The sequence below is a fragment of the Anopheles nili genome (assembly GCF_943737925.1).
Source record: "Anopheles nili chromosome X unlocalized genomic scaffold, idAnoNiliSN_F5_01 X_unloc_14, whole genome shotgun sequence".
Classification (NCBI taxonomy): domain Eukaryota; kingdom Metazoa; phylum Arthropoda; class Insecta; order Diptera; family Culicidae; genus Anopheles; species Anopheles nili.
Genome location: NW_026525472.1, coordinates 44,172 through 67,621, shown reverse-complemented (window position 1 = coordinate 67,621; position 23,450 = coordinate 44,172). Strand labels below are relative to the sequence as shown.

At 35.6% G+C, this 23,450-nt stretch overlaps 1 protein-coding gene across 2 annotated transcripts; it reads left to right on the top strand.

Moving 5' to 3' along the window:
- Window positions 1–8,911: 8,911 nt before the first annotated feature.
- On the top strand, window positions 8,912–13,842 carry LOC128729452 (uncharacterized). Of its 2 annotated transcripts, XM_053823038.1 has the most exons (5): window positions 8,912–8,985; window positions 11,076–11,535; window positions 12,205–12,288; window positions 12,903–13,153; window positions 13,236–13,842. In XM_053823038.1, the coding sequence occupies exons 2-5, from the start codon at window positions 11,080–11,082 to the stop codon at window positions 13,360–13,362; spliced, it is 918 nt and encodes a 305-aa protein (XP_053679013.1). In that variant the 5' UTR covers window positions 8,912–8,985; window positions 11,076–11,079; the 3' UTR covers window positions 13,363–13,842. The 2 variants fall into 2 exon arrangements, with proteins under 2 accessions (XP_053679013.1, XP_053679014.1); XM_053823039.1 differs by lacking the exon at window positions 12,205–12,288.
- Window positions 13,843–23,450: the final 9,608 nt, after the last annotated feature.

Sequence of the window (23,450 nt, the reverse complement as noted above, 5' to 3'; positions counted from 1 at the left end):
TGAACATATGTAATGAATAAATAAATAAAAAATAAAAATGTTACACACTTATAATGGATTTTGAATGTGTAAAGCTACGAATTATGAAAAATGCTTATAAATGTGTCAAATTGTTGGAAATGCAATGCAATAGTGTATTCAGTATTTTATCAAGATCATTCCTAAATGGATACCGTAAGTGGGTGTTCGAAATGAAATAGGTTGAAATAATTTTAAAGGTAAAAGATAGGAGGAAGTTATATATATATATATATATATATATATATATATATATATATATATATATATATATATATATATATATATATATATATATATATGTATATATATATATATATATATATATATATATATATATATATATATGTATATATATATATATATATATATATATATATATATATGTATATATATATATATATATATATATATATATATATATATATATATATATATATATATATATATATATATATACCTTCTTTAAGAACATACAAATGTTATATCTTTATAGAAACATATGTTACATTAAATGTAACCAAATTTCTGTCAGTTATTAGGTTTTTTGCAGTATTCCATGTAATCATATATGTTTAAGCCCTTATTCAACAATTCAGTGTTCAATTACAGTTTTGGTTACAATTGGTAATATTGCTAGTTGCGAAAAGTTATATGAGAAGAATTAAAATATTCTGTATAGATACATTTAAACCATATGAAAGTTATGTTCACATATCGATACCTTTCCAAAGCGAAATAAGCAAACGGCTTTAATTGATCGATGTAATTGATGACAATAACAAAATCAAACAAAAAATCTATAAATATACCTAAAACCTGCCGTGAATTATATACATCGAATGGTATGTAGCATGATGCATGGTTTATGTATAGGTGAATAATTCGCTACAAGCTTCATACAAATAATATCTATCCCAAATGCCATATATATCCTATATTTGTAAATGATGTCGATTTCATGAAACGTAATGTAAGTATGAAAACTTGCGACAAGAAAATCGGTAATAAATTCTTATAGAAACGATAATACTCTTATTATGAGTATCTTCTGGCCAAACGTCAATTGTTTTTTTAATTGTGAAGAAATATTGTTCTAATCAACTTTCTGTTTTGGTCTTCATTCGTTTGAAAAATGGCCACTTAAGTACAGGTATATTGCAATACATCCTACTTCAGATCAGCCTTAGAATCTAGACATTTGCAAAATGGTTTAGCTCATATACCATATAGTATAAATCTTCATATCTCATACTCATATATCATATAGTATAAATATCACAACGTTCGGACATTTTATTATCTTTTCTAAAAACCATTAGGAGCATATGTTTTCGAAAGCAGCTGTTCATATTTCAAACGACAATGTGAAACGTGAAAATTTGAACATAGAAACATTGTAAACTTGAAGAATTAAACATTTCTTTTTAGCATGCCGAAAAGCTTCAAAAGTGAACTTGTGTTGAATACTGACCCACAGTTTGGTTTGAAACTGATATATGTAATAGCAAATTTTATTACGAACTAGCTTATTTACATGCTTTTTTTGTGCGGCACAAACATACGCTGGTAACGGGTACAAATTTCGACGAAGCCTCCCCCGTACGCAGGAAAACTTATCAAAATCCTCAAGGCAAAGCCTTGCACGCAGAGCCTTAGAAATGATAAAATTAAAATAATCTCAACAAAAACAATTAAAAACCAGACAGACACTCCAAAATCGAACGAAATACATTCATCAGTATCAAAACTATTCAGCACAATTTCTGCATTGACTTCGTTTATAGTAGTTTTTACCAGGAGTAAGGCGTTGTTGGCCGAGTCCAATGCCGAACGATAGTCAGTCTATACGATTCAAAGGTTGACCACTTCTTTATAGGTTCGACTATCTAGAGTCATATGCCTTACAGTGAAATACACCGGATACAACCGTCCGCTTCGAGATGCAAGGATTGTATGATTTCATGCTGTTCAGTAGAGTTTGTGTACTGGCAGCTCTGCAAAACGTATTTCGCAATCAGAAGCTAAAACATCTTTCTGCAGACACAAAACAAACAGATGCCGCGGTAATTCATATACATACTTTTTTATCCATTCTTAAGAACCGGGAACATCCACGATGTCTTTCAAAGGTTATTACTTTCCTCGTCATTCAGTGATTTGACGTGCAACATACCATGAGAATTATCAACTTTCTTAATCTTAATCTTATCTTGTAACACTTATCTTTCTTCTCACCATATTTCTACCAATCGGCCAGACACATTGCTATACCTTACCTTATTCTACTCCTCTCCATGTTTCTCATTGAATCAATCATGTTTACCATAGAAGTTATTACACATTTTTTCCAAAATAGTATATGACATTAACAATGAGATTTTATAATCAATTCATTCGTCTCTACACATCGTATTTGGAACAACCCGTTGCTTAAAATATTCTTCCAAAATTCGACTCCTCTATCGAATTGTTAATTGTAAAATCAACAAACTATACCTTCTCTTGTCCTAATTTTCCATGCAGTCTTTCAAAATTCTCTTAAAATCCTTTCTATTAACCACCATATTCATTTCCCTACATTCCCGTAAAGAAAAGAAATGTTCAATTCGCTCTGGCGAATGTTCACACACGATACTGGCTTTACTTTTATAAAACCTTCCGTTTGAACACCCACAATAGTTGCTTCTTCCTTCTTTGCCTGTAACCCAATATAATTTAGCAAATTCCACCACATTATTTTCCCTATTTACTGCTATATTTTCCCTATTTACTGCTATATTTTCCCTTACGTTTTATCACAACAACATTTTGCGTCTCGTCTATAAATCCACGTGTCGAAGGATTTTCAATTTGATATTATTTTGCTTGATATATTAGTTGATTATTTTGTTTGATATAATTTTGATCAGTTTGATATTATTTTGCTATAAAAAAGGGGTAGTATCTAAGTCTTATGGTCATAGTAGACTACCGGACGTGTCAGTGTGCGATGTATGCAGTAACAAGGTAGCAGAACTCATGAACTAACTCTAGATCATCGTCGTCGATCCATACACTCCATCCCAGGCTGTCTCTATCGCGGACAAAGCACCCAGCAAGCAACAGCGGACAGAACCCTTAGGTATTTTATTTTAGCCACATTGATCATCAATCAAATCCAAGAGACTTCATGTTTCAGTCGGGTTTAAGCCTCGCGCTTCTACAATGTAGGTGTCATCCACGAAGCCAAGAAATAGGCTAGAACGGGTAAAAGTTGTGTCCGCATGTCAAAGTCCGTGCTTCTCGTTACAGCTTCTAGACCTATATTAAACAACAGAAAGGAGAGTCCGTCGCCTAAAACAGCACCGTTAAGCATCAAATCGAATCTAGCAATAAACTGAGCTCATCGCAGAGTAAGATGGTCTGAAATAAGAATCGTTTATTCATATTATTTCATTAAGTTTTGCAATGTTTGATATCAGATCACACGGAATGTTGTTAACAATCATTAGAAAATGTTTGTTCGGAAATCCAGAAGGGTCTATTGTACATCGTTTAAATCATTTCTTATTATTATATGAAGAAGCTGGTCATATTCATATGCTATATGAAGACAAGATGGTCATATTCATAATTTTAGATTTGAAGAGAAATAGGGGCTTCTTCTGCTGCAGGAGCCACCGGAACCGGTCATTCAATAATTCCGACCGTTCTGTTTGATGCATTCACTCCATTTTAAATTTAGGTCTTCTTCGCTTCTAGCTCCAGCCCTTTACGAAAAATAGTTTGAGCGGAGAAGTTTCACAGGCCAGATGACCATATGGCTGCTAGTATATTAGTGCCCAAGACTCTTTTGACCCAAAAGGTTTGAACGAATTTATCAGAGCCGCTGATGGTTCCACCATCGTTTTGGTTTAAGTCTCGTTTATCGTAAACCCGAGGGTCTCGGCCGCCTGTCCAATTTGTTTGCAAGTTCCTGCGACGTATGTGAGCCGCAAATCAATAATATCTGTCATAAGTGTATAGCATAATCTGCATTGACTTAAAGAATATGATTCCTATCGTTTCCACTTCCGAATCTCGGTTGGTTCACTTTAGCGAAAGGTATAAAAGGACACTGGCAATTCCATACTCTTGGCGCAGGACAATGAGAGTTACGGGTGGTGGATGGTAGTCCACCTTCACATTCACCATTAGTATACATAGCAATTGATCAGAATCGCGAAAACAACACAAATGATTATTGATGATGAAATGTTAGTAAGGCTGAAGCAAGTAAAGGAAGTATGATTTTGTAAATTATAATCAATTTCAACATTAGATATATAAATATAAAAATATATATATATATATATATATATATATATATATATATATATGTATATATATATATATATATATATATATATATATATATATATATATATATATATATATATATATATATATATATATATATATATATATATATATATATATATATATATATATATATATATATATATATATATATATATATATATATATATATATATATATATATATATATATATATATATATATATATATGCCTATGCACGCGCTTCAATGGGGTTTCCACTGAACCGATTAGCACCAAACTTGCTATGTAGGTGTATGATACAACCCCAATTTGCGACTATTCATTAAAAAATACAAATGATGCCCGATTTGGTTGAAATTTGGTGCATAGACGTTTCATTACTTAAAACTAATACTGGTAAAATTTCAGACTCCTCAATGAAGAACAAAGGGGGGCTACCATATAAACTCCCCCCCCCCCCCGAAAGAGATAATCGCTTAAAATTGTAAATGAATTCCAGTTTTTCTAAAATTTGGCAAACATGTTCATTTTGACATTTGGCAAAAGTATTCAAAGCTTCATCCACTCCGCGAGGTAAAAAGGGGAGCTCCCATACAATCCCGCATGCAGGAGGGAGTGGAGAGCGCCTAACAAACCTTTAATAATTACTAAAAAGTACAAAGAACCATCAATTTGATTGAAATTTGTGATGTATCAATCTTTTTCATTTCTTTAAAAGAATCTGAAACGTCAGCTACTCCGGTGGGGAAGAAAGGGAAGCTCACATACAACCCTCCATAAAAAATCTGTACTATTCTCCTAAGAATATAAAACACAGATCTGGCCGAAATTTAGCACACATGCTTTTTTATATTGTGCAGAAGAATGAATTTCGGCCACAACGTTCCAATAAAAGAGGGCTTCCATACAGCCAGCCGTCGAAAAGTATATAATATTCTTTTATCTAAATATTGCGTATAATTTTCTTAAAACTCTCTATACAATATGTGGTGAAGTATAAATGTCCCAGTTTGGTATATCTGTTCGTCATGACATATTCTGTTCGGAGTACAAACGTCGTAGAAATCAACTCCAATTTTTTCACCTAACACAATGAGTTTCAAAATTTTAGTTCTACAAGCGAGGACCAAATAGTTGTCACTCCCCATTCATCAAACATCGCAAAATTATTGAAAAAAACATATGGCCACCAATTCGATTGAAACATGGTAAAAATGCTTCTTATTATTCATAGTGTGGCAAAGATTCATGTGAGCATGTGCAAAACACATGGGGATGACCAAAGAACCTTCTGTCTGTATCACCAAAAAAATTATACGGCCATAGCAATAAAGCTCGGTCCGGATGAATTTAGATGAGGATGATTCTTCTTACACAACATTTTGAAAATAAAAGCTCCCATACAAGATTTTCCTATTAGAATATTGGAAAGTATAGTCAAGCAAACCAATCATGTCTGATTTGAATGACATGAGACAAAATTTAAAAAAGTGCGGTTTTAAACAAATTTGTGGCAGGGCATACAACACCTAATTGGAATATTGAAAAAAAATGGCCGAAAAAATATCGTCTAATCTTACTACAACTTTACATGAACGCCGTAACACAGTCTATGCAAAAAGTAGCAAAGTAGCATATTCTCCCATGCGGAAATACGGGGATGCAACCTTAATTTATTGGCATGTTCAAAAATCGCCCAGCGATACAAATGCTTTTTGTTTATTCTTTTAAACGAGTGAAATTTACATTATGGACGGGAAAGGAATTGCCGTTTACAGAATAACAAAAAATCACAAAAATCCAAAGACGTCATCAAATAGTTCAGTTTCCTGCTTCTTTTCTCTCTTCCACCATTTATTTAGACACTAAACTGCGCTTAGAAGCTCAACACATTCTCTTCCCATGCATGTTAAAATTTAAAAGTTCAAAATATTTTTTTCCATGTATAGATATTAATAATGCAATGCCCTTATTCAGTAAGATTCAATTTTCAATTGTGTTGAGTTGCATTGGAAATGTGGTTGGTGTAATAAATTTAAAAATCGATTTCAGAGCGTAATGATTACAAACTCGGAATGGCGTTTTGAAAGGGAACAGCGATATAGATGAAATATAAAGGAAAATGGAAAATTGTGTCCAGCCAGCTTAATGATGAAATAAGAATAAGAATTAGAAAAGTAGAAAGATTTTGAACGTCATACATGCTCAGGATGGAACAACATGCTACTTCTCCTCATTGCTATGTAAATTAATTGATATTACGGATCCAAGAAAAATGATAGTGGATAAAAAATGATTTTCGAAAGAGAAAGTGGAAAACTCTCAACATACAACACAGGTTTTATTAATTTCATGACGTGAAAGATGCAATAGATAAGTTAGAAAATTTTTGGTAAGAACTGCTTGATCATACGAAACAAAGATTATGAAGAGAAATGGTAGTTGTAAAACAACAAGAGAAAAACGGATTTGATACACATTCTTTTACTTGATAGCTAAGATGGTTTAAAGGTAAGATTTGTTTAAAAAGGAGTGCAGGATATTAATATATAGGTATAGCCAATTGGATAAGATGTGTCAAGAGCAACAGCGAAAGGTGAATTAAATGACATAGAAAATATTCAAAGACGAAGCTAGAAATCACGTATTTAAAATGAATACAACAAAATGGAAAAAAATACACATCAAAAATTGGGTTAAACAAGCATACGTAAAAATGCTCCTTTATGATTTCATAAACTAAGGCGACCCGAATGAAATCGGGTTCATCAGTTAGTATATTTATATATATATATATATATATATATATATGTATATATATATATATATATATATATATATATATATATATATATATATATATATATATATAAATTTATATGTAAATATATATATGTATATATATATATATATATATATATATATATATATATATATATATATATATATATATATATATAAATTTATATGTAAATATATATATGTATATATATATATATATATATATATATATATATATATATATATATATATATATATATATATATATATATATATATATATATATATATATATATATATATTTGTATATATATATATATATATATATATATATATATATATATATATATATATATATATATATATATATATATATATATATATATATATATGTATACATATATATACATCTATATATATATATATATATATATATATATATATATATATATATATATATATATATATATATATATATATATATATATATATATATATATATATATATATATATATATATATATATATATATATATATATATATATATATATATATATATATATATATATATATATATATATATATATATATATATATATATATATATATATATATATATATATATATATATATATATATATATATATATATATATATATATATATATATATATATATATATATATATATATATATATATAGATTTTTATATCTTACAGCTTGAATTTAAACTAACGTTCAGATTATTTATGTGTGTCGTTAATTGCACATAAACTGTTATCCAGTTGAAGCTGTTACAATAACTGGTGTACTGCCTAGTCGTGACGCTTTCCCGGTTCTTGGATGGGTTTGCTACTTGCGTGCGCAAAAATAAAACAATGGTTTTGAATTCCGTTAAAAAAACCGTGTGATTTAGTTTATTCTTGGTATTCTTTGTTTTGAACACAGCTTCTTTTCATGTGGAGTAATTTTCATATGGAGTAAAGGAAATGTTGGTTTTTATATCTGCGTCCAACAATACAGCAAAAAATTTTAATTTTTCTTATGTTAATTAGTGATGATGTATGTTTTAGCCTTGTTTTAGTTTATGTTGTAGTTATTGCATATATGACTGTGTTTACTAACTCATTATATATTTTTTTTTCATAACATTGTTCCTAATATGGTGCGTTTAGATAGAAGTTTTGCATTTTGTCTTCCTCGTATTTATTCCACATCCGTTCATTATTTTAACTAGATTTTGGAAATAATGCCGTGTTGCTCAGTATTTTTTTAACATTCAATAAAGCTGATTACGGTATTTTCTTGAACGGGTACTTGAATAATTTTGCCGGTTTGTAGGTTCGGTTTGTGGATGAACTAAACGGAATCCAGTACAAGTAGCTTTGTTTTTTTTACTTTTTATTTCATCTCTTACTGATACCTAACGTGGTTATTTCTTTTCCTTATTATCTATGTGATGAAGTGTGCATGTGTGTATATTTCATAGCATTTATGGATGTATGTATATGTGTTTTCTCAAGTTTTTTTGCTCATTTTTTTGTTTCTCTTGCTCGCTCTCGCTTTCTCTCCTCATTTTATGCGCATTCTTCGATCCGTTTGAGTTGTGAGTATTAATGTTGCTGCTGCTTCTGCGGCCACCATTGAGAGGTCGAACGCCTTGGTAACTGTAAAAACGGTAAGAAAGAAGAAACAAGAAAGCCAACTGAAGAAGTGGGTCATCTTATAAAAAGGCAAGTTCAAGGCAATGCGTCCCTTAGACACATTGTGAAGTTCGTGCGGAAAAGATCTAAGTGGAACGTTGCGTTTTCGTACGATCAAGAAACATCCTGTTTGCCATCAGATTATACCATAAACATAAGGTTTGTTCTTAATATTGATCTGCTAGTGTGTGCCTTCTTTTCATTCGTGGTTTCCTGCTATATCAACGCATATGTGTATATGTACGTCTAAGAGACAGTAAAGAGAAAGTTTTTTGAAAGCACCTTACTCTGGATTATGTGATGATGCAGCAAAACAGACTACAAATCTGGGAAGCATATAACAAACTAATTTTTTGAGATTGGAACGGAAAGTTTTCATTGTACAGATGCTTGAAGCATTTGAATGATACAATGATAATTGTAAGGTTTGGCTATATATTATTTCTACATTATGTAATGTTTATAATGTTATTGGACTGCGAACTTCAAGTTTTATTTTAAAGTACTAAGTTATTTAAAAGTAGTTTAAAAGTTTATTCAAAAGTATTCATTGATACTGAGAAGTTTTGCAAAAATTTTGTGTGTATGGATTGTGAGTAGAGTAAAATTTTATCAAATTTACTTTATCGTGATTATGGTGATAAAACATGATAAAATATTGTGCTTGTGAAACTATCTATGCAAATATATGTAGCATAGTTAATGTTCTCTCATTTGATCGTACATCTCGTCTTGTTATCTAATTTGATGAACATTGTTCCAAATACGACTGAAAAGCTATAAACTTATAAAGAACTGCCCTATGGCGGGAGTCAATAATGGTGAAACGAGAAAGCTTTGTACAGTTACATTTTTTTAGGTTACGGAACGGGGACTTTCCATGCAATTCAACTTTCAAGGTGAAAGTGTTTTATCAAGAATATTTATAATGATCTGTTTTGCTCCTTGGAATGCGGAGGAAATGTTCGACGCACTTTTCAAATCAAACTATAATAAAAGTTTACAATTTTCATACTTTGTCTACAATGTGTCAGAATATAATAACATTTCGGTTACTTGTTTACGATAGAATTCATATTTTTTGTTGTTGATGGTTATGGTTGAGTTGTACATAAGTTATTACAGAAAATAATACTGTCAAAAGGCAAAGTGGAAAAGAGAAAATATATATCTGTGCACGTGTTTTTTGGTGAATGCGCGTTAGATTTTTTTTATCTAATAACTTTTATAAATTTAAATTTGAAAAATAACTTTAATTTGTTATACCATGACCTTTACCTTCTTTGTGGTAGCATCAGTAAACTAACTTTCTCTTAATTTAGCAATTTCTTTTCCTGTTGATAAATGACTTGAAGTTTGCGATATTTTTCTTTGTTAAAAAAAGAAAGCACTGCTGCGCCTAAAAGATCTTAAAAACGGGATTGGAAATGGAGCATATAGAAGTGATAATAGGCTGGCTGAAGTATGTTTCTAGGCCACCAGGGGTAATGACAAATATTGAGGTCGTGTTCGTTCTAAGCTATTAACACGTTGTACTAACTTCTACTGTGTAATAATCTCTTGTTTGCTTTGATTAATCTTTTCGTTGTATTAAAAATTGAAGTAGTGCATCTTAAACGAACTCTACGATTGATTTAGTCTTTGTAAAATTTCAAGTTAACCTCAGTCTAATTTTGTTTTTTTTTAATTTTTTTGTACGTTTCTGGATTTTTTTAATTGCTTTTCCTGCGAAATTTTGTATGAATCATTTCAATATGGCTCATGGGAAATTCCAATCGTTGACCTGTCTTACAATTTCTTCGAGAAAGAGAAAGTTAGTCCGAGGCTCTTGCATTATGTCATGCATTCAGTTCGTCACTTCGATTCCTGTTTAATGATGGAATATTTTCGTCATATTACATTTTTTTCTTTTAATTGATAGAATTCCCTTTTACTTAAAAATAAAAACAAAAAGGGCCTTTCTTTCAGAGATTTGGTTTTAAATAGATTAACTGCCTTATAATGTAAGCAATAGTATGGATGAAGACAGCCAGTACAAAAAGTACAAATAGACGATCCGATCATGAGGGAAGTTTTAAATCATGCTGTGAAGTGCCGGTGTGCATCTACTTTCAATTTGACTTAACTTACTTCTGCTATGATGCAACCTCAAATACAGGGCAAAGTGAAAGCGATATATTTAATTACGATCACTAAAATCTTAAAAAAAACTAACGACTGGATTTTTTTATTCTGGCTTCCATTTGTAGCAATATGCATCACAAAACAGAACTGACGTTGTTTCTGATGGGGCTTATGCTAAGCAATATGATGATCTGTACCTGGTCATACCCGCAGCAGAACCAACAGCTGCAACATCACCAGCAACATACGGTGGAACAACGAAAATTTGCTGAAAAACCCAACGTCATTAAAAAAGTGGCACTTGACGACATTGATGAGATACAAACTAATCAGATACAGGATGGAGGTTTCTCATGGTCTAACATGCTTGGACTGCTGATGCAAATGATTTTCAATGGTGGTGGAGGTGGCGGCGGAAATGTGCCAACTAAATCTGATGATATCGATAACGGTGTATCGTCATTCGGTCAATCGCCATGGGCAAATGTGATTTCCGTCGGTCTGAAAATCATCACTACCCTTCTCGGCGGTGGCGGTGCTGGTGATGGAATCGATAAAGTCGACAATGGCGGATCTCCAATGCAGGTGAGCAGTACACATGATTTTCAAAAGCATAAATTCATACCAGGGGTGATGGACTATATCACTAGTTTGTGTAATTTTTTCACAATTTATAGAAATAGTTAAAATAATTATCATTAAGATGTTCCATGTTACATGATTGATTTTCAATTGCTTAGTAACGGTTGCTTGAATAACAGCTTGGTTAAATATTTCATATCATAGAAATTGGCATAACAGTGGTTAGCGAAAAGAAAACATGAAATGATATATAAGATCACAAATACATGTGGAACAATAGAATGCTAAGAAAACTGATATGCAACTGCAGAATCACTGCAGAAAGAGTAGCAAGAAGAGTGAGCTCATAATTTGGTGGTGTAGCATCTCATGCTGCCACAAATAGATGGTAGCAACGGTGCTTCGTTAACGGTATGTGAATTACAGTCAGTAGCAGCTACGAGTAAAAATTAAACATTATTTCCACACGTTTGCTTGCACGCAATGTTACGGAGTATCGCTGGAATTGTTTGTTTTGTTTGTTTTTTTATCCTTATTTTGCTTTTAACTCCTTCTCTCTTCTAACAATTATAAAAATTGGTTGACTGGCGAACGAGCTGTATTCTTTACTTTTACCAGCGCATGCTATTGGGAAGTGTAGTTTAATTTAAATTATTTCCTTCAAACATTCAGAACGTTCTAGCAGCCGTTTTCACCGCCATGTTCGGTGGCAAAGATCCAGACCAAGTAAATACGATGGCAAAACAGGCCGGTGAGGTATGTATTTGTAAATTTGTATTTTGTTCGCGAAATTAGCCCACTAAGCTTTATTATGTAGAAAGTTTAATGTGTAAAAATATTTCTATTATCAATTTTTTGTATGATACATCTTTATCATAGCTAATGTCTTTTGAGAAATGGCTAATTTTCAATCATAGATTCGATTTATGTAAATTACTTATCATCTCGTTCACCAATACTAACCATAACATTTTGTTTCGTAAGGAGGTCTTTAGTAACTATTTAGCTACAAGCTATACAAAATATTTTAGTATGTCCTCAATTATTTTTTATGTTTTGTTAATTTAATAAGAATAGTTTAACGGAAAGTGTAAATGATTCAAGTTGTAATATTACAATAATTTGTGCAGTTCATATCTGAAATTATTATTTTGATGTTTAAATTCTATAAATTATAATAAATCGTTCAATAAAGTGTAGCATGCTATTTACCAGATATTTCATATAGTGCATATTGCACTTTTTTAACTATTTGGCATGACAATGTTATTATTTACTTGTTCAACTATTACTCTGTGTGTTGCAGTCTTCTAACGAAATACAAGAATAACAAGCATTATATAATTTGATATAAACCATTATCATTACAGTTCATCAACATTGTTGTCAATTTATTGGATGCACTGAAAACTTCGTTTTCCCACCGTTCCCTAACTGCACGAAGTCTTGGAAAGAAGGATGTGGTCAGTGATGCTACTGTCGCCAGCTTGGCCATGATGAAAGGTTTTGTACGCAGCACGCGAAATGCTGATGATCGTTGTATGCAGAAGTATATCTGCGAAGCAAACATTGACTGCTTGGGAGCAATCGGAGGCTCTAGTATATTCTGTCAGCTTGGCTCGTGAGTATAATGTTTTTTTTATTCGTTATGACTGTAATTACTTTTTCTGGAGTGTAAAGCTTCCCAATCTTCGACATTTCAGCTATGCTACAAGTTACATTCTAGAGCGACAAACTGGGAAGGCATTTGAGAACTTTTATGAAGCAGGAAGAAATGGACGATCCGGATTTGACTGTCGACAGCTGTATCTAGAATGTAATGAAGTCTGAACAAGTGCAAAAAAGCAAGATAGGTAAAAACAAACAAAACCATAAGTAAAATTAAAAAGAACTCATACCTATTTTGATCCTGAACTCATCTTACAAAGGTAACAACCGATCGATGAAATATTCCTTCTTATTATTTGAGTGATAGCAATGTCAACAAATTTAGTTGTGGTTGAATTCGATTGTAGGTTAATTTGTAACTGTAAACTTTATTTCCATAAAATTTAGTAATATCGTGAGGATTTTGTGTCCGTATTATTTATTTTTATTTAAATTTTTACTCTATTTATTTGACTTGAACACAAGCCTCATTTCTCATCTTTTATCAGTTAACACTAATCGTCCTGGAATGCAGGCTCTAGATGTATTGTTAAAGAACATTGTACGACAAGGTCATGATGTAGTATTTGTTGAAAAACACGATCACGTATTTGAAATATAGAAAATGTGTATTTATCATATTTGCTCTCGTGTTTCTAACTTCTGTGCTTTTCATTCTGGTTTGTCCGCTTTTGTTCGTATGACTGCAACAATACACATTTTAGTACCAATACATTGGTTGTACATCATACAAGTTTTACCAGGAATTACAATTTTGATTGATTGAATTCTTATTAAAAAATAAATGATTGCTCAACTATAAAATTCGATACTTTTTTACAAAATTGTAATTACGTACAAAAAATGCATAGTATTTATTTATTCAAAAATAAAATATTCATAATGTTTCATAAAATTTCAATAAAAAAATGATAGTAACATAAAATAAAAAACTTTAATGATTTATTTTTAACAATTGTGGCTTATGCTGTAAAATTTTCCAATTAAATAATTGGATTTAAAATGCACTACGGGTCATGCTCCCACGCATCTTGAAGGCTTCACAGGCTCTCCTAATTCTACTCTTATTAATTACGTACTCGGCTTACAGTGCAGTAACACTCTTCACCCAATAACTAAGCTTGGTTATACGAGGAAATCCAAGGGGTATGATGGGGCAGCTGGATAAACTTAGGAAAGGGAGCTTCTGCTTTCCAGATAGCCTACAGGGTGTTTAACTGACAAAGCAGATGCCGAAGGGAGAGGCCGTGCATGCCATCCTTTCCACCATTGCTACGAAAGAAAACTAACATCCGACAACGATAGGACCTATCGATGACCGACCCATGCACAGGAAATGGACAAACGTCTGGAATCTCGGAACATGAAACTGCCAATCCCTTACATCTGCTGAAAGATCCTGAATACTCTCAAATGAAGTGAGGGCATGAGGCTTCGGCATAGCGCTTCTAATACCACGCTAAAGAAGAGTCATGGTCATACAACGTGACATGGTGCTCCCACCATCTTTGGAAGAGTTATCCAATGCTATCTTGCGACTGAAAAGTGACAAATCGGCACACAGCGATGGCCCAGCTGTCGAGCTTTTCCAGATAGGGTCGGATAGTCGGAGATTACCGTCACCATGCACCAACTGATTGTGAAAGTTTGGAAACAGCACCAACTACCCGAAGAATGGAGGTTGGGTATCATCCGCCCGGTCTATGAAAAGGGAGGGATTGTGAGAAATAACAGAGAAATAATAGTCTACGACAGCTAAGATAGAATGGAGTTATGGAATACCGTGTAAGTGATTGTATCGTACATGCTGTCGCAGTCGTTTGACTATCAAGGGAAATTCTGGCAAGGCGACGGATTCTCTTTTCTGTTGTTTAATATACTAGAAGGTGTGACGAAAAGCACGGACTTTGACATGCGGACAAAATTTTTACCCGTCCTAGTCTATTCCTTGGCTTCGTGGATGGCATCGACATCGCCGAAGTACGACTGCGATACAATGCGATTGCATTGAAATTAAGATGCAAAGCAACGAGGATTGAGCTGCAAATCAGTGCAGCGAAAACAAATTACCTGCTTGCTGGAGGCCGATTTGCTAGAGCTATCTTGGTACGATGACAAAATTGTCGAGCGAAAACTCGATGACTCGAAATCCGGAGACGCATTATGCAGGAATCGAGCTATTTATGGGCTCCACCAACTGTCTCGATCATGAAATCATTGCAAAGATCACAGAGGATAACAATGCTCTCGGCGTGTGCTAAGGACGATCTTTGGCGGTGTTTTCGAGTCTGGAGGAGAAGAATGAACGACGAACTTGCTGCGCTGTTTGGGTGACCTGACATTCTGACGGTGGTGAAAACCGGAAGAATACGCTAGTTTGGGCACGTCATGAGGATGTTGGATTCGTGCTCCACTCGGTTCATAGAAGAAAAATCATTATTATTATAATAATATACGTTATTTTTCAAGATTATTTTTAAAACATGTTGTGCATAATTCAAGGTATTTATTAAATAACAAGCTGATAAACCCGATTTCATTCGGGTCGACGTAGTTTTAGGAAACATAAAGGGTCATTTTTACGTATACTGGTGTAGTTCAATTTTTGGTGTGTATATCCTTTTTTTCATTTAGTTGTATCCATTGTATTTACGTGATTCCTAGCTTCGTCATTCAAGGTTTTCTATTTCATTTAATTCATCTTTCTCTGTTGATCTTGACACATCTTATACAATTGGCTATACCTTGCTTTTGCAAACTATAAAAAATAGGCACTATACACTCCTTTTTTAACAAATCTACCGTTTAAACCATCTTAGGTCTCAAGGAAAGGATTATATATCAAATCCTTGCTTCTCTTTTTGTTTCACAGCTACCATTTCTCTTCATAATCTTCGCTTCGTATGACCAACACGTTCTTACCAAAAATTTTCTCCCTTATCTTTCGCATCTTTCACGTCATGAATTTAATAAAACCTATTTTTTATGCCTAGCGTTTTCCGCTTTAACTCTTTCGAAAATCTTTTTTTATCACTACCATTTTTCTTGGATGCGTCATATCAATTTATTTGCATAACAATGAAGAAAAGTAGCATGTGGTTCCATTTTGAGCATGTATGACGAACAAATTCTTTCTATTTTTCTATCTATTATGCTTATTTCGTCACTGATGCTGCCTGGAAACAATTTTCCATTTCTTTTATATTTCATCTGTATTGCTGTTACTTTCAAAAGGCGATTCCATGTTAGTAAACATTACGCTCTGAAATCCATATTTAAATTTATTACACCAACCACATTTCCAACGTAACTCAACACAATTTAAAGTTGAATCTTATTGAATAAAGGCATAGCGTTATGTACAATAATATGTTGAAAAATATTTTACACTTTTAATTTTTGACATGCGTGGAGTGAAGAAGAGTTGAGTTTCTTATGCCAGTTTAGTGTCTAAATAAACGGTAGAAGAGAGAAAAGTTGCAGTAAACTAAATTGTTTGTTGACGTCTTTACATTTTTGTGAATTTCTTTTATTCTGGCAATGGAAATTCCTTTCCCGACCATAATGTAAAAGTCACTCGTTAGAAAGAATAAACAAAAAAAATTTGTATCGATAAGCGATTTTTGAACATTCTAATAAATAATACCGCTGTTTCCGCATCGAAGAATATGATATTTTGCTACTTGCTGCCTCGACTGTGTTAAGGCGTACATGAAAAGTTGTTGTTAAATTAGACGATATTTGTTATATTGGGCATGTTTTATTAAAATTTTCCGAATAGGTATTGTATGCCCCCCACCAATTTGCTTCCACCCGGGAGAGCTTCAACGTCACCTAGAATGGTGATTTTCCAGTAAATATGGACATTTTAAGGAATATGAGGCATATTCATTTAAATCGGACATGATTGCTATGCTTGACCATATTTTCCAATACTCTAATAGGAAGAGCTCGTATGGGATTCCCCCTTTGTTCTTCATTGCGGAGGCTGAAATTTTGCCAGTTTTTGTTTAAAGTAATAAAACATCTATGTTCCAAATTTCAGCCAAATCAGGAGTCATATATATTTTTAAGCGGATAATATTCATTTTTTGAAGGGGGGTTTGCATGGGAACCCACCTTTGTTCCCCATTGAGATGGCTCAAATTTTGCGAGTATTAGTTTTTAGTAATGAAACGTTTATGTACTAAATTTCAGCTAAATCGGGCTACGACTATAATTTTAAGCGAATAATATTCACTTTTTGGAGGGGGGTTGTATGGGAGCCCTCCTTTGTTCTTCATTGAGGAGGCTGAAATTTTGCCAGTTTTTGTTTAAAGTAATAAAACATCTATGTTCCAAATTTCAGCCAAATCAGGAGTCATATATATTTTTAAGCGGATAATATTCATTTTTTGAAGGGGGGTTTGCATGGGAACCCACCTTTGTTCCCCATTGAGATGGCTCAAATTTTGCGAGTATTAGTTTTTAGTAATGAAACGTTTATGTACTAAATTTCAGCTAAATCGGGCTACGACTATAATTTTAAGCGAATAATATTCACTTTTTGGAGGGGGGTTGTATGGGAGCCCTCCTTTGTTCTTCATTGAGGAGGCTGAAATTTTGCGGGTATTTGTTTAAAGTAATGAAACATCTATATTCCAAATTTCAGCCAAATCGGGCATCATTTGCATTTTTAAATGAAAAGTCGTGAATTGGGGTTGTATGGGAGCCCCCCTTTTGGGGGGCTTTTAAAAATTAAAAAATCAAATGCCTAAATCCGAGACCATCATACACCTATGTACCAAGTTTGGTGCAAATCGGTTCAGTGGAAACCCCATTGAAGCGCGCGCATATATATATATATATATATATATATATATATATATATATATATATATATATATATATATATATATATATATATATATATATATATATATATTTATATATATATATATATATATATATATATATATATATATATATATATATATATATATATATATACAAACATTCAATTTTATTTATAAGATCATAAAATTTCCTAGTTTTAGGTATAAGATTTTTTTTTCGTTTTGTATTTGCAGAAATGATTAATTTTATTACATTATCATTAAAACGATTATAAGCAAAGTGTCAGTTTTGTATTCGTATCATACAAATCATTATAGTTTGTATGGATCCCATTCAATTTAAGAATATGAATTTTTAATTTCCGAAATTGAAAATTAACCGCTGACCAGTTTTTTTCTATGCGGCGGATCTTTGAGAAAATGACGGATCAACAGCTGCATGCTATCCATCTTGTCATATATTTCAAAGTCGTTGGCGATAGCATAGCCTGGATAAAACTTTTCGATGCAATGAGCTTTCTCCCGGCCAAGTATATGGGGCTTGTAAAAATGATCATGACCAACGTCACATGCCAGGTAATGACGGATGAAAAACTCTAAAGGCCCTTTGCTACCACCAAGGGTCTGCGCCAGGGCGATGGGCTTGCCTGTCTCCTTTTCAACCTGGCGCTAGAGAGGGCCTTCCGAGACTCAGGAGTGGAAACCTCGGGGACCATCTTCTACAAGTCAATCCAGATCCTGGCATGACATAGACATCATTGGTCGACATAGACATCATTGGTTTGCGGCTCTTCTATGTAGCAGAAGCTTACAAACGGATGCATCAGGCGGAAGAGAACCTCGAGTTGGAAATAAACGAGGTAAAACCCAAAATGATGGAAGCACCGTCAGCAGCTCTGCTAAAAAATTCTAATGCGAATCTACGCGAGGGTGTTGTACAGATAGGTGAGCGAACCTTTGAAGTCGTCCAACACTTCACCTATCTTGGGTCAAGGGTCAGCAAAACAAATGGTAAAATTGATGTTCAACTACACGCAAGGGTACTGGCAGCTAACCGGTCATTTTGCAGTCTGAGAAATCTTCTTTGTTCAAAATACCTGTCGTGATGCTGATGCTGAAACTATATATAATATTCATAGCTCCAGCGCTCACATAAGCCTCTGAGACTTGGGCTTTGCTCAAAGTTGTCGAAACCCTCTTGGCCGTATACAAGAGGAAGATGCTCAGAAGGATTTTTGGTCCCGTATATGTGAAAGGACAATGGAGGATCCGATGCAATGACGAACTGTACGATAGCCTTACTGTCGTGCAGCAAATTAGAGTCACCAGGCTTCGGTGGGCTGGTCATGTCATTAGAATGGCACTGGACCAGTTCGTTAAGTTCTTTTAGGTTTTCCGGATATAGAGAGGAGGGATGGTAGGCCCAAATTGAGTTGTAGTGATTGCCTGGATGCGTACGCCAAAATGGCCGGAATTAGTGATCGTGACATATGTTGTTGTAATATGTTTTTAAATATGTATTTTTTTAATTTCTGTTTTTTAAATGCCACACATTCTATAAATGACTATAACTTTGCCATTCCTAACATACTACATAGCTCGATAATATCGATATGTTTTTGAAATTTATTGTTATCATATTGGCTCTTTGAGTAATTCACTTGGTCATTCTGTATAACATATGAGTTAGCAATTCTCAAGTAGCGGTTAGGATTTTGTTAACGCTTGTTCGTCTCATGAAAAAAAATTGCTTCTCATTTATTAACATTGAATTGAAGTTTCCATAACTTACACTATGAGACGTATCTAGTTAAGCCTTTGATAATTGAGATTTATAAGAAAAGTACCTGCATATTTGGCAAAGGCATCTGCAAAGGCAAACGTTTAACCGCAACTTTTGAATTGAAATTTAATTGAAAGCACTACGAGATCCTTTGTAGGGCTTTCAAAGAAGGACACACAAGCTTTTCGTGATTTGTTTCTGTTTGTTCGTTTGAAAAATTTTTTAAAATTTTTGTATTTCCTTCGTGTTTTCGTTTGGATCTGAAAGAATTGAGATCGAGTATCAAACGAAATGTTCTTGCCAAAATCTTGCTATCCAATCTTTGGCCTATTTCGCGCCAAGTAATTTGAAACACTGACTGATTATTATAATACTACCTGATAAACTCGATTTCATTCGGGTCGACGTAGTAAAAGGAAACATAAAGAGACATTTTTACGTATGCTGGTGTAATTCAATTTTTGATGTGTATATTCTTTTTTTTCTCATTTAGTTGTATTCATTCTATATACGTGAATCCAAGCTTCGTCTTCGAAGGTTTTCTATTTCGTTTAATCGATCTTTCTCTGCTGCTCTTGACACATCTCTCCCAATTGGCTATACTATGCTGCATTAAACTATCATTCTTCTTCTTTGCTGGCCTGCTCAAGATTGAGCACGTCTTAGTGACATGGCCTGGTCACCAATCGTTTTCCAGGTAGCTCGGTCCATGGCTGCAGCTGTCCATCCCCGGTTGCATCCGATATCCCGCAGGTTCTGCTCCACTTGGTCCATCCACCGAGCATGATGAGCTCCTCGTCACCTTGTGCCGGACGGGTCGCTGGTGAGCACCTTCTTGGTGGGGCATAAGTCCGGCATCCTCATGACATGCCCCAACCACCGAATTCTGCCGGCCTTCGCCACCTTCAGGATGTCCGGCTCGCCATACAGCTCAGCTAGCTCGTGGTTCATTCTTATCCTCCACAAGCCCTGCTCACACACACCACCAAATATAGACCGGAGCAAGCGCCGCTCGAAGACTGCGAGTGCGTTGACGTCCTCCGTGAGCAGAGTCAAGGATTCATGCCCATAGAGAACGACCGGTCTAATCAGCGTGCGGTAAATGGCACACTTCGTGCGTGGAAGAAGCCACCTGGACCTCAGGAGTTTGTGGAGCCCATGATAGGCACGATTCCCCTGAACAATGCGCTTCCGGATTTCGCAACTTACGTTGTTATCCGGAGCTACGACAGTGCCAAGGTAGCAAAACTCCTCTACTACCTCAAGTTCGTCGCCGTCCACTGATACACTGCTCCCCAGCCTGGCTCTGTCACTGTCAGAGCCCCCGACGAGCAGGTACTTTATTTTTGTTGCATTGATCATTATTCCAATTCTTGCGGCCTCGCGTTTTAGTCGGGTGTACGCCTCGCACACCGTCCTAGTGTTCCGCCCGATGATGTCGATGTCATCCGCGAAGCCTAGGAATTGGAGGTAGCGGGTGAAAATCGTGCCACGGATGTCGAAGTCCGCGCTTCTCATGACACCTTCCAGTGCGATGTTGAATATGAGGCAGGAGAGCCCATCACCTTGCCTCAGACGCCGGTGAGATTCAAACGGATCCGACGGCATGTTCGACACCCTCACCTTGCACAGCCCCCCATCCATCGTGGCCCTCAACAGGTGAACCAGCTTCCCAGGGAAACCGTACTGCTGCATGGAGTTCAATAGCTCAGTCCGATCTATTCTATCGTAGGCCGCCTTGAAGTCGATGAAGAGATGATGCGTCTGGATCTGGTGCTCTAGGCATTTCTGGAGGATCTGCCGTAGAGTGAAGATCTGGTCGATGGTGGATTTGCCTCCAACAAACCCAGCTTGGTAGCTTCCGACGAAATCTTGATTTTGTAGGCAGCATTAAGGACTGTGATGGCTCGAAAGTTGGCACAGTCCATTCTGTCACCCTTCTTGTACACTGGGTGGATGACACCCAGCTTCCAGTCCTGCGGTATCCTTTCCTGCTCCCAGATTTTCCCAATTAGCTGGTGCATACTGACGGCAAGCTCAACCGAACACACCTTGAATAGTTCTGCCACCAGACCATCACTGCCAGCTGCTTTGTTATGTTTCAGCTGCTTGATGGTGCTAGTGACTTCGTCCAAGGATGGTGGGAGCACCTCGTCATCTGCCTCCCGGCTAATGTGCTGCTCGATTCTGCTTGCACTGCTGCTGGACTCCTCTAATTCCGCTCCGTTCAGATGCCCGTTGAACTAGCACTTCTACCTTTCGATCACCTCTCGCTCGTCCTTAAGAATGTTGCCCTCCCCGTCTCGACACATTGCGACGTTTGGCGTGAAGCCGCCTTGTGTCTTCTTCAACATCTTATAGAACTGGCGAGATTTCCCCGACTGAGATAGCTGTTCTATGAGTTGTTCGTCCGAATCCTTAAAGCGATGCTTCTTACTCTCGAAGATCCGGGTTTGCTGCGTTCTCAGTCGTTTGTAGTGTTCCACGTTCTGACAGGATTCGCGCTGTAGCATTCGGGAGCGCACTGCGTTCTTCTCGGATAGTGCCCGCCTGCACTCGTTATCAAACCACTCCTTCTTCTGGCCTCGTGGCTTATAGCCTAGTGTCTTCTCGGCTGTGCTGCTGATTGCTCGCTCCACCATACGCCAGTGGACATCGAGGGACATTGTGGCGGTCGCGTTATTGTCCGGTAGCGCTTCTCCAAGCGCTGACGCGTAGCCCTCGGCAACAGAGGGTGTTAGCAGCCGATCCATGTTTAGGCATGGGGTATGCCGGTGACGCAGTGTGTTGGCAGCGCAGAGCTTCTGCCGTAGCTTGACCATGACCAGGAAGTGGTCCAAGTCGACGTTTGAGCCCCTGTACGTTCGTACGTCGATGATGTCCGAGAAGTGCCTTCCGTCTATTAGAACGCGGTCTATTTGGGAATACGTCTGTTGTGGTGACCTCCAGGTGTAGCTGAATCGAGGTTTGTGCTGGAAGAAGGTGCTACGGATGTTCATGTGTCTCGAGGATGCGAAGTTAATGAGCCGGAGGCCGTTGTCGTTGGTCAGCTGGTAAGCTTCCAATCGTTGGTTTATAGGCCTCCTCTCGCCCGACCTGAGCATTGAGGTCCCCGATGACGATCTTTATATCGTGTTGTGGGCAGCGATCGTACTCCCTCCCAAGCTGCGTATAAAAAGTGTCCTTGTCGTTATCGCTGCTCCCAAGGTGCGGGCTGTGCACATTAATTATACTCAGGTTGAAGAAACGTCCACGTATCCTCAACCTGCACATCCTGTCATTGATCGACCACCATCCGATCACACGTTTTCTCATAGCACCCATAACAAGGAACGCCGTACCGAGCTCGTGCTTGTATCCACCACTCTGGTAGATCATGCAATTGCTATTGTAACGGCGCTCCGAGACTCCCTTCCAGCAGACCTCTTGAAGTGCTACTATCTCGAAGCCGCGGACTCTCACTTCCTCTGCGAGAATTTTGGTACTCCCGGGAGAGGTAAGAGACCTGCAGTTCCATGTACCGACTTTCCAATCGTAGTCCTTTTTCCGTTGCGGGGGTCTGGCATGATTGGTCCATATCGAGTATACTGTTTAGTGACTATTCGTTGCAATAGTACAGGGAGTGGCTTGCA